The sequence below is a fragment of the Heteronotia binoei genome, chromosome 6 (assembly GCF_032191835.1).
Source record: "Heteronotia binoei isolate CCM8104 ecotype False Entrance Well chromosome 6, APGP_CSIRO_Hbin_v1, whole genome shotgun sequence".
NCBI lineage: Eukaryota > Metazoa > Chordata > Lepidosauria > Squamata > Gekkonidae > Heteronotia > Heteronotia binoei.
Genome location: NC_083228.1, coordinates 20,568,643 through 20,585,799, shown reverse-complemented (window position 1 = coordinate 20,585,799; position 17,157 = coordinate 20,568,643). Strand labels below are relative to the sequence as shown.

At 46.9% G+C, this 17,157-nt stretch overlaps 2 protein-coding genes across 7 annotated transcripts in view; one reads left to right on the top strand and one right to left on the bottom strand.

Moving 5' to 3' along the window:
- Nucleotides 1-2,737, top strand: part of FAM13C (family with sequence similarity 13 member C) — a 122,927-nt gene extending 120,190 nt beyond the window's left edge. For all 6 annotated transcript variants that reach the window (XM_060241090.1, XM_060241089.1, XM_060241088.1 and 3 more), the window contains one exon: nucleotides 2,498-2,737. In XM_060241090.1, the coding sequence (XP_060097073.1) occupies nucleotides 2,498-2,621 (124 nt within the window). In that variant the 3' untranslated portion in view covers nucleotides 2,622-2,737. The remainder of the gene's footprint in view (nucleotides 1-2,497) is intronic.
- A 10,049-nt stretch (nucleotides 2,738-12,786) lies between these two features.
- The window catches only part of PHYHIPL (phytanoyl-CoA 2-hydroxylase interacting protein like), an 83,450-nt gene continuing 79,079 nt past the window's right edge, over nucleotides 12,787-17,157 (bottom strand). Inside the window, exon 5 of the mRNA XM_060241084.1 lies at nucleotides 12,787-14,398. Within this exon, the coding sequence (XP_060097067.1) occupies nucleotides 13,864-14,398 (535 nt within the window). The 3' untranslated portion in view covers nucleotides 12,787-13,863. The remainder of the gene's footprint in view (nucleotides 14,399-17,157) is intronic.

The following is a 17,157-nucleotide window of genomic DNA, read 5'->3' as shown; positions in this document are numbered from 1 at the left end:
TCCCTGAGGAGGTGCGGGCCCTGCGGAACCTTGATCAGTTCCGCAGGGCCTCCAAGACCACCCTCTTCAAGCTAGCTTATACGGACTGCTGAATAAGGTTGTTAATAAAGGGATCCGCCAATACGGTTGTGTCTAAGGACCTGTGTCATTATGTAAATTATGTAAACTGACAGGAATTAGCGTCAAAAATACCATCGCCACTGTCAGACTAAGTTATAAATTTTAATTATATACTGACTGGTTTTTAAATAATGTTAATTTTAAAGTTTTTATATTCACTATATTGTATGTTTATGAAATGTTGTTAGCCGCCCTGAGCCTGCCTAGGCGGGAAGGGCGGGATATAAATAAAATTTTATTATTATTATTATTATTATTATTATAAAAGGGAGAAGGGATGGAATGAGGGGAGAAGGGATGGAATGAGGGAAGAAAGCGAAGATCTGCTTTCTGAGCTTTGTTCTCTGTCCGCTCACTTGTAGAGGTGGGGGGGAGATGGATGGTGACCAGAAACGGAGCTTTGTCAGTGGTGGCACCACATTTGTGGAATGCTCTTCCCATGGAGGCTCACCTAGCTATGTTTTACACGGGCTCTTAAGTAAAGGAGCTCCATCTTTTTACGCTGTTTTGTGGCCTTTTGATTTGAGGGCGGTTTCAGAGGTATCACTTCAGTTGGCTGAATGCCGCGATTCCCCTGGCTTGTCTTTGTCGCTTGCTTTATTATCTATCGTTGCTTTTAATGACTTTATTGTATCGTTTTTTACTTTGTGAACTGCCTTGAGTGGGTCTGTGGGGAGGTGTGCATATAAATTTTCAAAGTAAAAGAGGGATAAAGCTAGACAGATAATGGCCTCTATTCTTCAACACTAGTTGCCCTTTGTTATTGAGGGTAGTGCCCTGACTTCCAGGGCTTTTTTTGTAGGGAAAGGGCCCAGCAGGAACTAATTTGCATATTAAGCCACACCACCTGATGCCAAGCCAGCCGGAACTGTGTTCCTGCTCAAATAAAGGCCCTGGCGGCCTCCAAGGAATACGAGGGTCATGACACAGAGATCACCTCTGAAACGTCTCTTGCCTTAAAAGCAAGTCTAGCTCGCCACCTAGTGGTGCATAAGGCTAAAAGAGCTAGAACTTCTGACTGCCAGACAATCTTAGGATCTCTTGACTATACTACGCATACTTGCTGTCTTGGGATGATAATAGGTAGTGCAAGGCAGGCGAATTTAATTCGTCTTTTGACCTTGGAAGCAAGGCAGGGTTGGCCTCGTTAGTATTTGGATGGGGGACCACCGAAGAAGGTCAGGGGAAGTTACAGAGAGACAGGCAATGGCAAAACCACCTCTGAGCATCTCTTGTCTCAAAAACGGGGGTCATTTCGTAGAAAAAGAGGTGCCAGAGCTCATTAGCACGACTCATTTGCATAACTCATTTGCATCTGCTACACAGTCTTGTCATAACCAGAAGGTGTACTAATTTATATCAGCTCAGCTACCTTAAAATGCATCTTGGATTAGAATTGTCATAATAAAAGCTTACTCCCATCATACTTTTTAAATTACTTTCTCCTATGTGGCCACAGTGGCATGAGAAAGATTTCCATCTGTCTGCTTTGGTTGTTTCCCCTTTTTGTGTGTGTACGTGGGGAAATATTAGAAAGTTTGTCAAATCTTAAGAGTTTAGCAAAATTCTCACAGGGGGTTTGAACAATGGAGCCCAGAAGCAAGTATTTGGTGGGGGAGGGGGTGTAGGAAAGAAAGAGGACAGTAAAATTTAGAGGTCCCAGAACTCTGCTCCTGTGAGCTCCTGCCCAAAATGAGGCCTGCTCAGAATCCCCATGAGGGGGCACTATGTGGCTTGATGGCACTTTTTGCCACCAAGCAACAAGCAGTCTTAGTCTGTTGTGTTGGCCTACAAAGATGCTTGCCCATGGTTTTGCCTACCTGCTTTAGCTGGGATCAGCTCAGGTGCCTGGAGAGATGGCATACAAGTTTTCTCAATAAACAGGCCCTCTAGTCCAAAACTACTCCCCCACCCAGTGCAGGAAATCCCAAGCTAGAGCATTCTCCGCAGCTGTCTGTCTGATGTAATCAGTCCCACATTTTCACCAGTGTTCCCTCTAGGCTGAGTTAGTGTGAGCTAGCTCACGGTTTTTTAGCCTCCAGCTCACACTTTTTTGTCTTAGCTCAGGAAAATTAGCCCCGGAGCCAACTGATTGATGCAGTCGCTCGCCACTTCAATGCCAGGAGCTCCCAAAGCAGAATTTTTGCTCATAAGACTCTGCAGCTTAGAGGGATTTTTCACTTGACACTTTGACTATCCTTGAACTGGGCTGTGTTATCATTTTGCTCCTTTTGCTGCCTGTGGGAGCCTATAACTGAAGAAACCCGTCAACCAAAGAAGAGAAATTTGTTGTAGGCAAGGAAGTATTTTGTGAAGCCCAGCCCCCTTCTACCGTTTCAGAGACACGGCTTGATTTTATTTTCCGCCCCTCCCCTAGGAGCCCACAAAGGGAAGATCGCATCCCCATGTCGGAGGAGTATTCTGAGTACAAGCACATCAAAGCCAAGCTCCGGCTGCTGGAGGTGCTCATCAGCAAGCACGACGTCTCCAAAACCATCTGAAGCCGCTGGCGGTTGGCAAGAGTGAAAAACTCCCCGGTTTGGGGGGAGGGGGAAGCAGAGCGAGAATGACGTGGGGGGCGGTTCTTTCGGCACAAGGGCCTGAACTTCTGATGCACTTTATTGATGTTGCCGTCCCCTGGCTGAGGAGGGAGGGTTGGAGCGGGTGGGAGGAAGTGTGTGTGTGGGGTAGGGGTAGGGAGCCGGCTTCTGCCCTGTGTGTCATCACCCATCGTTTGCTCACGCTCAGCCAAAAGCGGGCAGCCTTATGCAAATTCAGGAAGCGAGTTTAGGGAACCACCCTATGGACTCAAAGCTCTTTTCCGCAGGGCAGAGGGCAGCCTGGTCTAGACATGTGGCAAATGGGGCCGTGAGGCAGCAGAACGCTGAGGTGATAGAACAGACTGCACCACTTCAGACTGTAGGTGAGGTATTACATTGTGCCCAGTTCTCTTTACATTACTCCCTTGGAAAATAGGCACTCCGTGGTAAGGCCTAGGTTAGAACCATTCCTCTCCTATGTGCTAATTTTCACAGGGTTGTTTTTTTTTTTAAACATGAGGAAACATTAAAACTCCAACTCCCCCCAGCCGTGGTCTAAAGTGGTACAGCCTATTTTACCGCCTTGTAATTCTACCCCCTCCTTCTGTTTGTGGTGTGGGGAACTTCCACGTTCAGAGGTGGCAAACCTCTAAGTCCTAGTGCCAGGGGAAGGCCCTCGGCCTCTGTGCCCTTTGCTGGCCCTCCAGGCGTAACTGGTCAAGTGCTGTTTGAAACAGGTGGCTGGATCAACGAGACCACTGGTTTTGAGTCAGCAAGGTTCTGCTCACTGTTTCCACAATGATACTTAAAAATATAGAAAGGATAGTGCAGACTGTTAAGCGGGGAGAACCAGATTCCACCCCCACCCCCCCGTCAGTGTCAGCCCATTCTTTTGTGCAGGTCTAGCTGGACATTGTCAAGCTAATTAATTTACCTGTCAAGAGTAAATGGACTGGGGAGAGGGGCACAGATTTCCTGTTCCAGCCATCAAGTCTGTTCAAATGGCATCACTGAATCAGCCACTGGTTTAGTTCTGTTTACAGGACTTCTTTGGTTTGCTGTTGAGATCTACGGAAAGCTTTCGGGTATTGGAAAACACCAAACTTTTTTTGTAGCACGGACTCCTTTGCATATTAGGCCACACCCCCTGATGTAGCCAATCCTCCAAGAGCTTACAGGGCCTGCTGTAAGCTCTTGGAGTATTAGCTAAATTGGGGGTGGGGGTGGCCTAATATGCAAAAAAGTGCCTGCTACAAAAAAAAGCCCCAGAAAGCACGCTGGATTCAGAGTTAAAGCTGGAATAATAGCTCGTGGGTAAAGGACCTTGCTTTCCATCTTGCCTGCGGAGAGAGGAGCCACTCTTGTAAAGTGGACTTAAGCTGGATTTTTAGTCTTGGGACAATGTACACGCCTAAGCCGGACTTCCAGGATCACAACTGACCAGCAGTGCAGTACACCCTGGAGGCCTCCAGGCCTAAATGTTGGCTTCACTAATGCCTTCACGCCTCGCAAAAAAGCAAGTTGACTTGTAAGTGAGGGCTGGGGTCTCAAGGCAGCTCACTTTCCCCTAAGGAAACCACACCTTTCTCCCACCCAAGAATGCACAGGAGGCTGGAGGTGAGGGGGGTCGTTCTTAAAACCTTGTTGATCTGTAGGATGTGGCTCTTCTGCGTTTTGCACTGGAGGCCTGCGATGATAATGAATAGAAACAGGCAGGGCTCTTTTTTTGTAGCAGGAGCTCCTTTGCATATCAGGCCACTCCCCACGATGTAGCCAATCCTCCAAGAGCTTAGAGGGCTCTTTGTGCAGGGCCTACTGTAAGCTCCAGAACTGGCTACATCAGGTGGGTATGGCCTAATATGCAAAGAAGTTCCTGATAGAAAAAAAAGCCCTGGAAACAGACACTACATTTACCAATCAGGTGGAGCATTTTTCTCCCCAAGACGCCTGCTCCACCTTCTCCTGGGGCATCAAGAACCCTGACAGAAGGGACAAAACTACCTCTTGTGGAATAAGGCAGAGGTGGCCATCGGTAGCTCTCCAGATGCTTTTTGCCTACAACTCCCATCAGCCCCAGCCAGCATAGCTGATGGCTGAGGCTGATGGGAGTTGTAGACAAAAAACATCTGGAGAGCTACCGTTGGCTACCCCTGGAATAAGGAATTCTCTTGGAGGGTGAAGGAGGGTTCTGATAGGAGCCATGCCCGGTGTAAGTGGAAAGTACCAAGGCTGGACAGTGTAGAAAGTGCCTCCAGCCCTCTTGGGACTGTATTTATGGCAATCAGGAATGGCAGCGACCGTAAGGATGTATCGAGGAATGTTAGAATCTCAAGTACCAAAGTCGAGGCATCTGCTTTTTCTCTCTCTTTCTGTGTCCATGGGAAAAGCAGGGGAGGAGGTGTTCGTGTTTGAGGGACCTTGAGATGTTGTGAGCTGGAGTCAGGACTGCAGAGGTTGAACAGTGATTCTCTGTTTAGACGCTAACGCAACTTGAGGGTTGTGAGAGGAGCGGTGGAGGAAATCAGGGTAGTGTCCAAGGCTGTGATTCCAGACTAGCGTAGAAAAAGCAAAAATAACTGGTGCTGGGCGCAGACTTCAGCTTCCAGAGTATCTCAGTTTTTCTTTTATGAATAGCAAAAATACATAAAGCCAAGCCTCTCTTCCTTCTGTTGGCTGAGGCTCCTCCCCCTTGTCCCCTGGGGAATGAAGGAAAGAGCCAGAGCTTCCTTTGTCCAGTTCCCTGGATCCCATGGGAGAAATACATAGAAAGCACCTTTAAGACTGAGTGCTGATGTTTAAAGCATGTTTTAAGTTTAAAGAACCCAACACCATAGCCCTTTTAAAAGCCCTTTTTTAAAAAAACCATAGCCCTTATGGGTTATGAAGATATGCTTTTGGAGGCATCGGGGCAATCCTTGGGGAAAAGGTCTACTGGGAGATTTCCAGTGGTTCAGCGCAGGGGCTTAGTGACCATGTAGAGGGCCAGCTGTGTTCCCGGCACATGATCCTATAAACTGGTCAGGGAGGCAAGTTCCAACTAGTAGTTGAAAAGATCAAGTCAGTTTCGGAGCTTCTCCTTTCATAAGAGATCAAGTCAATGGCCCATCCAGTCCAACACTCTGTGTCACACAATGGCCAAAAAACCCAGGTGCCATCAGGAGGTCCATCATTGGAGCCTACTGTTGCCTCCCAAGCACCAAGAATACAGAGCATCACTTGCCCCAGGCAGAGAGTTCCAACAACATGCTATGGCTAATGGCAACTGATGGACCTCTGCTCCAGGTGCCTCCTTTTCCAGTCCTGTGCCCTTTCTTCCCTCTCTTCACCCACCTTCCATTGGCTCTGCTGCTGTGACAAGTTCAGGGGAAGGAAGCGCCCAGTCACCCACCTGATTCCACTGAGTTCCCTGCAGGCCGCAGAGGCTCTTTATACCAGGGGGAGGAGGCTGCAGAGGAAAGATGGCCCAGGATAGCCCAGCTTATTAGATCTGGAAAGCAAAGCAGGGTCAGCCCTGGTTAATACTTGGATGGGAGACCACCAAGGGAGCCTGGGGTCTGTGGATAGGCAGGCAATGGCAGGCCACCTCTGAAGGTCTTTTGCCTTTGAAACTCTAGCAGGGGTGTCAAACATGTGGCCCAGGGGCCTAATCAGGCCCCTGGAAGGCTCTTATCAGGCCCCCGAGCAACTGGCTGTCATCTTTTTCCTTCTTCGTCTCTCTTGCTTCCTTCTTCATCATAGCTTGCTTTGCCGGGCTTGCTCAATTGCACAGGAAATACAGAGCAAAGCCTCTGTTTTATCCGTTGGCTGAGGTGCCTCCCTTTGGAAGGAAGGAGGGAGAGGCAGAGCTTGCTATGCCAGGCTCTCTCAACTGCACAGCAGGGCTACTGAGCCAAGCCTCTCTTCCTTCTATTGGCTGAGGCTCCTCCCCCTTGTCCCCTGGAGAAGGAAGGAAAGCCAGAGAGAGCTTCCTTTGTCCAGTTCTCTGGATCCCATGGGAGAAATACATAGAAAGCACCTTTAAGACTTAGTGCTGATGTTTAAAGCATGTTTTAAGGTTTTTTTAAAAAAAAAATCTTTGTTTGCCTGTGTCCTGTATATAGTTTATATCTCTGCTACCTAATCTTAAATAGGTACACACATGGCCTGGCCTGACATGGCCCGGCCCAGCCCAACAAGGTCTCAATTATGTCACATCTGGCCCTCATGAGTTTGACACCCCTGCCCTACAGGATTGTTGTAAGTCGTCTGTGACTAGATGGTACTTTCTTCCACCTCCACCATGGGACAAACCGTGTTTCCTCCTCAGCATTAGGTGCTTGGAGCCGGTTTTGTGTAGTGGTTAAGTGCGTGGACTCTTATCTGGGAGAACTGGGTTTGATTCCCCACTCCTCCACTTGCAGCTGCTGGAATGGCCTTGGGTCAGCCATAGCTCTCGCAGGCGTTGTCCTTGAAAGGGCAGGTTTTGGGAGAGCTCTCTCAGCCCCACCCACCTCCCAGGGCGTCTTTCGTGGGGGAGGGAGATAAAGGAGATTGCAAGCCGCTCTGAGACTGGTTCAGAGAGAAGGGCAGGGTATAAATCTGCGGTCGTCTTGGCTGTAGGTTGCTTGTTTTCCTATAGCCTGACTGCCAGCTAGGCCCAGTTTCTGCCCAGCACTCCTGCCTGATGGAGTTCTCTGCACCCACCTGCTGCCTCTGGTCACTGCCGATTTGAAGTCTGGGGCGGGAGTGTTGAATTTTCCTGCTTGCCTTCCCCACCCCCCGCAGCTGCAGGACCACCTCCAGGCCTGTTTTGGTGTTAACTGTCCGCCTCAGATGGCTGTTTGAAAGTTGTACTTGGTTTGGAGAAGGCCATCCAGATTTGTAAGAGCACTTTTGAAATGGATTCTGAGGGAAGGGCAGAAGGGGGAGAAGGACTCTACTGCCCCGACAAGCAGGCTGAGTTGCCTTTTGCCTGAAAACCCCTAGCAGAATGAGGGACGACGCCTCAGACATTGATCTCTCCGCCCAGATCTTTAGACCTGTGCCTTACGAGCTTTTTCACAGTCGGTGTGTATAGTTTTTTTCCTGTCTCCATATTGGATATCCATTTCTAATTAGTTATTAGCGAATCATTTGAACTGATGCTATAAATTAAAATAATAGAACAAAAATGCAGAGATAATTTATCTTTAAATTCATTTTTGAGGTATGCTTAATCTTGTGTCTTCCAGATTGACACGTCTCTTCAGTAATGTTTGGTTTAGATCGGATAGGAGAAGGGTACTTTAACGTAGCGATTGTATATGAGTTTCTGTAAGTAAATGTTGAGGTAAGGTGTCCTATTGGTGACACCCCATCCTCTTGGATGCCCCCCCCCCCTTCATGGCCAGTGAATAGGTCCGTTCATATCTCCTGTACCTCGATCCTCTTGTGTGGCTTGAATACCAGAAGGTTCTATTCATGGCAGGCCAATTCAGTGATGTATTTAACCACAGATAGGGAGTTCTCTTGGGCAAAAGAAAATGGCCGCCACAAACTGACTAGTTGCAGTGTTCCCTTTAAGCTGAGTTAGTGTGAGCTAGCTCACTGTTTTTTAGCCTTCAGCTCACATATCTTCCTCTTAGCTCAGGAAAAATGGCCCCATTTTTATGCAGACTAATTTATGAAGTAGCTCACAATTTCAATGCCAGTGGTTCACCAAGTAGAATTTTCACTCACAAAACTCCACAGGAGAACCAGGAGTATTTTACTTCAGTTTTTTTTTTTTTAATGGCTGCCTGAAGAGTTGGGCCAAAACCGTGTTCCTCATGTTGTGCATTGTTTTTGGGTCAGAAAGCACCGTGTTAGGCTGCTTTATTGCAGACCCACGCATGTGGTCCACTTCACCCTTGCTGCCTTTGGCCTTGTTGCTGATGAAGCCTATTGGTCATCATGACTCACATGATTTTATTGATGGAGTTCAGATGCTGCTTCTGTTGTGATAAGGTCAGTTGAGGCCTAGCAACAACATCGAGCAGGTTGCCCTAAACAAGAGGGGACGAGGCTTAGAAGGTGGAAAACGACACTGGGAAGCAGCAGCAGCTGAGGAAGGATGGGCCACTGAAGAGCACTGATTCGTCATGTATGTTTGACAAGGCTGAGGGTTTTGTAATGTCTTCGGCTGTGTTGAAGCAAACGTCAACATTCAGAAGTTTTCAGTGCTCCCCTAGTTTGTTGTCTTTTGAGCAAAATCAATCTTAAACTGATCCCAGCGAAGATCTTAAGTCGTTGGTATGACGGTATCAGTTGCTCACAAGTAACACCCAAAGTGTTCCTGCTTTATTTTCTAAAATGTGGTTTGCATACAGCTGTAGGGAACAACATCCAGCCCTTAGGGCTGCTTCCTGTGTCTGTCACCTAGTTTCTCAAGTATCTTAAGTTTTCTTTCCACTGAGATGATAGTTCTTTCCAGCCCTTCAGAACATAAGAGAAGCCATGTTGGATCAGGCCAGTGGCCCATCCAGTCCAACACTCTGTGTCACACAGTGGCCAAAAAACCCCCAAGTGCCATCAGGAGGTTCACAAGTGGGGCTAGAAGCCCTTCCACTTTGCCCCCCCCCAAAGCACCAAGAATACAGAGCATCACTGCCCCAGACAGTTCCAACAATACGCTGTGGCTAATAGCCACTGATGGACCTCTGCTCCATATTTTTATCCAAACCCCTCTTGAAGCTGGCTATGCTTGTAGCTGCCACCACTTCCTGTGGCAGTGAATTCAACATGTTAATCACCCTTTGGGTGACTCACTCAGTGGGGAGCAGCAGGTATAAGGAAAGAGGGTGGGGATAATGACATCCATATTTCATAGGAGATTGGAAAACACGTCAGTTGCTGGGAACCCTGAAAAACCAGGGCTACCAGTCCTATAGAGAGACACCCTTGGAAGTATGTTTTAGAGGGTAGTTGTGTAGTCTTCAGGAGAACAGTTAGATTTTCAGTAGCACCTTAAAGACCAAACAGAGTTTCAAGATGTAAGCTTTCAAGAGTCAAACAGAAGATATATCTTCACTTACCCTGAAGTTTCCTTCTCAGTGGGCCAGGAGTGGCTCAGTCCTCACTCTTGGGTGAAGCAGGGTTGAGCAGCTAAATTCGATCTAGGAGGGGCGGTACTTGTCTGGGAGTCTTCCGTCTGTCTCTGGGACAAGATGTACTTGAGGCCCTCAGAGGCTTTTCAGAGTTCATATCCTCTGATTAAGAGAGTTGGGGAAGGGAGACTGTTACTCATTTGGCCTAGCGAGCTTAGATTCCTTCTTAGGGCAACCAGCAGCCATCTTGTGTAGTGCAGTGTAGTGGTTAAGCGTGTGGACTCTTATCTGGGAGAACCGAGTTTGATTCCCCGCTCCTCCACTTGCAGCTGCTGGAATGGCCTTGGGTCAGCTGTAGCTCTCACAGAGTTGTCCTGTGAGAGCTCTCTCAGCCCCACCTTCCCCACAGAGTGTCTGTGTGGGGGCGGGGGGGAGCGAGGTAAAGGAGATGGTAAGCCGCTCTGAGATTCAGAGTGGAGGGCGGGATACAAATCCAGCGTCATCTTCTTTCCCAACCCCTGGAGCAAGGGGCCCCCCGCTGGCACTACAGAGTGTGATTTTCCAAAAATGTGTTCCATTTTTGGAGTTCTGCAGAAGTTCCCCGAAGAATGGCAGAGCAACTTTCTCTGAAATATAGTTTGTCTGGCACTGTTAATCTTTTTTACAGTGTTCTGCCCTGGAGGAGTATGGTTGGGGGTGTTCTTTTAGGATGTATGGTCGGTGCATGCCTAGTTAGCACCAGAATGCTTAGCCACAGAAGGGGTGGTCGTGGTTCATGGCCAATTAAGAGGGCATCTGCAGCAGATGTTGATGGACAAGGATTCTCTAAAGACAGGAAGTGTGACAAGGCACTATTTTTGGAATAAAAAGGTTGCACTAAGTGCCCACCACCAACCACAGTTTGCAAGAGTCAACTGTTGTGGTGGAACAGTGCTCAATTTTGACAGTCCATGTGTAAGCGATGGGTGTGATACAGACTCAGTTTCCCATCAACAGGACCGAGCTTTCCTGCCTCTTCCCTCCCACTGCTGTCCCTTTCTGATGGATCAGTGGAGAATGGGACCGTGGAGGTAAACGGAACTGTAGAATAACGACACGCTCACTCCGTGTAGAAAATAGTATTTAGTATAATCCACAATGTGTATCCTTTATAGACTCTAAACAATACAGTGGTACAGACAAAAAAAAATCTTTTGCACAACACACCTACTGTCCAAAAGCCATATATTATTAAAGTCCAACGAATCATAAAGGAACCACTCCAGCATTGGAACGCTATCAAATGCTGCAGGATAAAGACTGGCAGTGGCGTTCCAACAGGAGACTTTAGATAAAATATCAATTTGGAAGGCTAAGAAATGAAATATGGCACTTCAACATTGCTAAACCCGTAAATGTAAAAGACGGTCCCTTGAAGAAGGGTCCTCCCGAAATGAAATTGGACCGGTTCTTTTATGATTCATTGGACTTTAATAATATATGGTTTTTGGACAGTAGGCATGTGTGCACATGATGTTTTTTTTCTGTACCACTGTATTGTTTAGAGTCTATAGAGGATACACATTGTGGATTATACTGAATACTGTTTCCTACACGGAGTGTGTCGCTATTCTACTTTTCTGATGGATCAACTGGTCTAGTAGGAACAGGAGAGACTGCTATCAATTTGGTCAGTTGTCATAGCAACTGGAGTACGCCACCAGCGTCCCCAGTTGTAGTTCTGGTGGTGGTTTTGTGTTGGAAAGACCCACTTTTTTGCACGAGTGCAAATTCTGCTGGATGATACGGGAGCCAGGAAAAAGGTTCTCCACTAGTTGAGCCCTGAATTCAGTGGACTAAGAAACTAGCTTAAGGTTACATCACAGCAGAAACAAAACAGTTGAAATAATTTTAAGGTGCATGTTTTTTGGGAGGGGAGGGGGAAGGTCAATTGTTATATAGGGAAAAAAAAGACTTGATGAAGAGGGATGAGTAATATATTGCAAGACAATGGAATAGTATTCTGTTTTTAGTAGCATTTGCCCAGACTTGGTGGATAGTAGTAACCAAAAATCAAAGCAGAAGTAATGGGGAACGGCAGAGGCCTAACTTTGATTTCTGTAGCACTTTTTCCTTCGCCCCAATGCTATGAAGTTTTGCTTTTCTGACTACCAAAGCTCGTTTGAAAGCATGCACTTTGTAGGACCTTAATATATTTCTCGTGTGATGATTGCCAAGATAGCTATATTATTAAAATAGTGATAATAGTTTATTGCATTATGATGATATTTTGGATAGATTTAACGTATGCAGAATATTTAATCTAAATGTCACCGTTACGAACTGAAGGAAGGCTGGAGTTCTTTTCCCCCTCTTTTTTTTTTTGTGTGTGTGTGTAAGTATGTGCGTAAGGTGGGTATTTTCTCCCATCTTGCTGTTTAAGAAGAATACACTTTATAATGCCGAGAGATTATTCTTGCAATAGATGATTTCTGATCGGGGCACGGCACGGCTCACTGGCAAATACAAGTTTAATGGCAAAAAGTATCTATATTAAAAAATCAAGGAAGGGCTCCAGGAAGAATGCTCTCTCATCCGTGTTCTCGTTTCATCAGTGTGTACAAATGACTTGAAAAACACCGGGATGGTCCTTCACCTCCTAGCTCAGCACAATATGGCTGCGACCCACAGGTATGCTGGGTGTTGGGAGCAGGAGACGAGCAGGCCTCGGGAAACGGGGGATGATTGTCACGATGGTGACATCACATGGAGGGCCAGTGGTGGTGAAGCCTTCTCTAGAAGCTTGTAGAGATCCCCGTGCGGCGAGCTGTCCCCCCGAGAAGAAGGATAGTGCCTCAGTGCTTTGGACAGAGTAATAAGAAAATGTTTGTTTTACAGTCTATGGTCTGCCAACCCAGTTTGTATTTCTGCCGTATGTAATGTTGAAGCATGATTTTTGTAAAAGAAAAATGTTCAGAAGAGTTTTGGGAGGGGAATCACGTCACCCCTGCTATCCTACGTGGACTTCTTCTGTTTCTATGACCTTTGGTGTTTCGGTGTAATTGGCTTGAGCGTTTCTAACTTTTTATGAATCAGAACCAGTCTCCTTCATAAATCTGTTTTAATTAAAAGTCATGTCAGAGCAACAGGAACAGATACACAAGAACCTGAAGTTTACAAACTACAACTTTGATAAAGGGGAAAAAATGGTTTCATGACATATGTATACAGTTGCTATTAAAATGTAATCTATATATTCTATATGATTGTATAATATTTTATACAACAGTACAAATAAAATATTTTTCTATTTATTAAGTTGAAACACAGTTTTGTTGTTCTCGTTTCCTGTTAGCTAATATAATATAAATAACATAAATAACACTGTCAAACAACACGTTGGAGGTGCTGACATATTTCTAGGCTGCGAAGAGTTAAAGTCATGCTGCAGTTTACAACCTTTCATGCTGTTCGGAGATTCCCCAGTTAAGTTGTTCAGTAGATTAAAATGAATACATATTTAAACACCATTTAGAAGCCTGTAGTTTTATTTGCTAAAGCTGTTTTATATAGATTTGTTACATTTGGCAATATGGAGAGAGAGAGAGAGAAAGAAAAAAAAGGGAAGAAATTTAAAACACCAATTGCAGCATCTAAGTATATAAATGGTTGCTCTAGAGAAAGATCCGAGATTTCTAACAGTTGAAAAGCACTGGTGAACCGGAAGGGGGCGAATGGTGGGTGGAATTACTAAGGGCACAGCTGCATGCTAAGTTGACAAGGCTGCTGCTGAAAACGGCATCCCCGCGTTTGGTTATCCCTTCCTCTCCCGGCAATACTCGTTGGGATTGTGATGTCGTCGTGTGCATTTTTCTGGCACACTTAGTCAAAAGGTTTGGAATGGGCTCAGGGAAATGTATAACATGAAGGCATCACACCTTGGAGAAGTTACAGAGGACATGGGGCAAACCTGACATAGATGCCCTGTGGGAGGGACTGCCCTGTGTTGGCCACAACATGTAGTTCTGCCCTAAGAATGCTGTTGAAGAATTTGATCGCTGGATGTTTGCTTTTGGAGAGAACGGCATTATGCATGCGTCGGATGAGAATGGCTGAGGATGGGAATTAGGCGATGGAGAAGGTTCCTAAGGAAAAGGGGGGGGGGGGGAAAGGGCTTGAGATTAACGTCCAACACTGATGTTGCAGGTCTTGCAGCTGGGATCTTTCTTGGCGTTTGCGGTTGACAAGCTCATTAGCTGATGACCGGTAATTTCTGCAACGATGCCGAGGGAGAGATCCACGGGGTCGGTGTAAATCACTTCCAAGATTACATCCTGCGCATGGTGGTAAACCATGACCCCGTCGTCTTCGGTGCAGGTCAGAAATTTGTTGTCCTGCAAGTTCAGCTGAGGAAGGCGCTGCTTACAGAATTCGTCCCCCGGTGATCCGGCAGGGGCGATGACGAGGATGACATAGTGGTAGGCCGTGTACATGCAGTAGAAGTCCCCAAAGTACAAGTTAGTGTTTGGGTTGAACAGTTTTTCCGCAGCAATCTCAAACCTGTACCTTCCGTACGGTGAATCTTGCGGGGGCTTCCCGGTATTGAATTCGGTGTTGCAGCTAAAGAAGATGCCTTCCAGCTTCCCGCTGATCGGAGAGCCGTGGCTGCCGCTGTTATCTTTGACGGAAGGCTGCAGTGCATTTCCGTGCTGCTCTCTAGAAGAGGACAGGGAGGTTTTATTTTTGCAAAAGCATTGGAGAGCAAGACATTGATTGATTATTCAAAAAGCACTGCCCCCCCCCCCCCAAAAGAAAAAATTCGGGATAACAGCATTTCATCCCCAAACAATAACAACAAAAAGAAGAAGAAAGCTGCAGATTTATTACCCACGCTTCTCTCTGAATCAGAGACTTAGAGCAGTTTACAATCTCCTATATCTTCTCCCCCCACAACAGACACCCTGTGAGGTGGGTGGGGCTGAGAGAGCTCTCACAGCAGCTGCCCTTTCAAGGACAACCTCTGCGAGATCTTTGGCTGACCCAAGGCCATTCCAGCAGGTGCAAGTGGAGGAGTGGGGAATCAAACCCGGTTCTTCCAGATAAGAGTCTGCACACTTAACCACTACACCAAACTGGCTCTCAAAACCGCCGCTCATCTTGGTAGAAAGGAACAACCAAGGAGAGACCCAAAACAAATGGGAGGAAAGGGAGGAATGAGGGAGATACCAAATTTTAGGTTTGTTAAGCTGCATCAATGAAGCCTGTATTTTCAGCATGGTTTCCAGACAGGAAATGTGGTTTGCCATTGCCTGCCTCTATACTGACACCCGGGACTTCCGTGGCAATTTCCTATCCAAATATTTACCAGGGCCGACCCTGCCCAGCTTCTGAGATTTGATTGATTTGATTTATTAGATTGATATCTCGCCCTCCCTGCTGAAGCAGGCTCAGGGCGGCTCACAGCAATAAAATGGTAATAAAACATGAATTGTACATTTAAAATAATACAAACATTCAGTAATATAACAGTTAAAACACGGTTTGGTGCTAATATTGTTAATGTCCGATGGCATTCAGCACTCTTAGGCACCCTTTTATTACTATATCAGGAATTCAGTCAAAGGCTAGCCGGAAGAATGTCTTACAAGCCTTGCGGAACTGGGCAAGGCTCTAGCCTCCTGATGACATCAAGCTATCCTGCACTATCCAGTCAAGGGCATTTTCACTGTAGAAGGCAACTTCTCCTGGGTGACGGACAGGTGACAGGACGAGCCTGCGCTTTCCAAGAGGGCTGTTTCAATAAAGGAAGGTTTCAGGCTCATTGATAAAGAACACCCCCTGAAAAGGGCATATAGGAACAATGCACACAGGGCTGGAAGCTCACACACCACAGAGTAAGGGCAATCAAGAGCTGGGACGAGCCAGTTTGGTGTCGTGGTTAAATGTGGAGACTTTTGTCTGGGAGAACCGGGTTTGATTCCCCACTGCTCCACTCGCAGCTGCTGGAACGGCTTTGGGTCAGCCATAGCTCTCACAGAGGTTGTCCTTGAAAGGGCAGCTTGTGGGAGAGCTCTCTCAGCCCCACCCACCTCACAGGGTGTCTGTTGTGGGGGCAGAAGATAAAGGAGATTGTGAGCCACTCTGAGACTGATTCAGAGAGAAGGGCAGGGTATAAATCCTATGGTCATCTTCTTTCCCATGGCCTGCCATGAGGGGATATGAGGGTTGGCTGCTGGATAAAGTACAGAATGACTCCTTGAAGCAAAAGCAATGGAAGAAGCCATGTGTACTGCTCCAGGTTGGCTCTGAGCCTGGTAGGGAAGCCTTATCTTCTAGCAACACGTGTGTGTGTGTGGGGGGGGGGAATTGGCTTAAATTTTCCAGAGGCACTTTTGTCCAACATAGAGATCCATCCCATGATGCAAGGGGGCTCACACACTGGGGAAGCTCCATTCCATCTGCCTTTGCTAGCGGAATGCAGCTGCAGGATCCAAATCATCATCATCATGGACATTTTTTTTCCTGCCCTACCAGCTCAGGAATGTCCAGGAAGGGGGGGAGGGGTCACATCAACAGTCAATGCTTATAAGCCACACTGAGGATTCCCATGGGGGGGGGGGTGGGAGGAGCTTGACTGCAGATAGGTATTCTCAGGGATGGAATTCTAGCAGGAGCTGCTTTGCATATTAGGCCACACACCCCTGATGTAGCCAATCCTCCAAGAGCTTACAAGGCTCTTTTCTGTAAGCTCTTAGAGGATTGGCTACATCAGGGGGTGTGTGGCCTAATATGCAAAGCAGCTCCTGCTAGAATTCCACCCCTGGGGTATTCTTGATCTCTCTAAATCTGTAGTAGGTTGAGCTTTTTGAGTGAAATGGCACAGCAAATTTCAACTGCTTGTTTAGAATCCTCAAGAATTTCACCTTTTTATTTATTTACTTTTTAAAGAGTTCTGCCTAGAGAAATACCAAATGCCAAAACCCAGATGAGCAAAGACTTGTCTAAAGGAAGATGGGAAAGGGGCCGGTGGCTGTTCTTGAATGGCAGCACAGTGACACCTAGTGGCTGATTAAGCTCATTACAGGTAGTATTTTCTGTAGAACCGCCAAGGTTTATCAGGCCTGTCTACGCATTCCTTCACCTTTAAAGTGGGCTGAACCCAGCAACGGCAGCCTTTCCACTTCCTCAGATGGGGTGGCTAAACCCACCCTTGCCTGGGCTTGAGCACCCGCCCCCCTCCCCCAAGTGGCTTGAGGGAAGGAACAGCTCTTAGCAGCGTTCTCTCAGACTATTTGTTTCCACATGGAGCGGCTTTCTGGAATGTCGGCAGTAGGCACCCTGCTCTCTGAATCTCCAGAAAACTGTCCAAAGCAGAACTATTGACAAGGGATTTTGGCCCACTGCCCTGGAGAGTTTGGGCTTTTTGACTGCTGGGCTTTGATGGGTGGAAATCAAAATTGCTGTGGTGCTCTTTG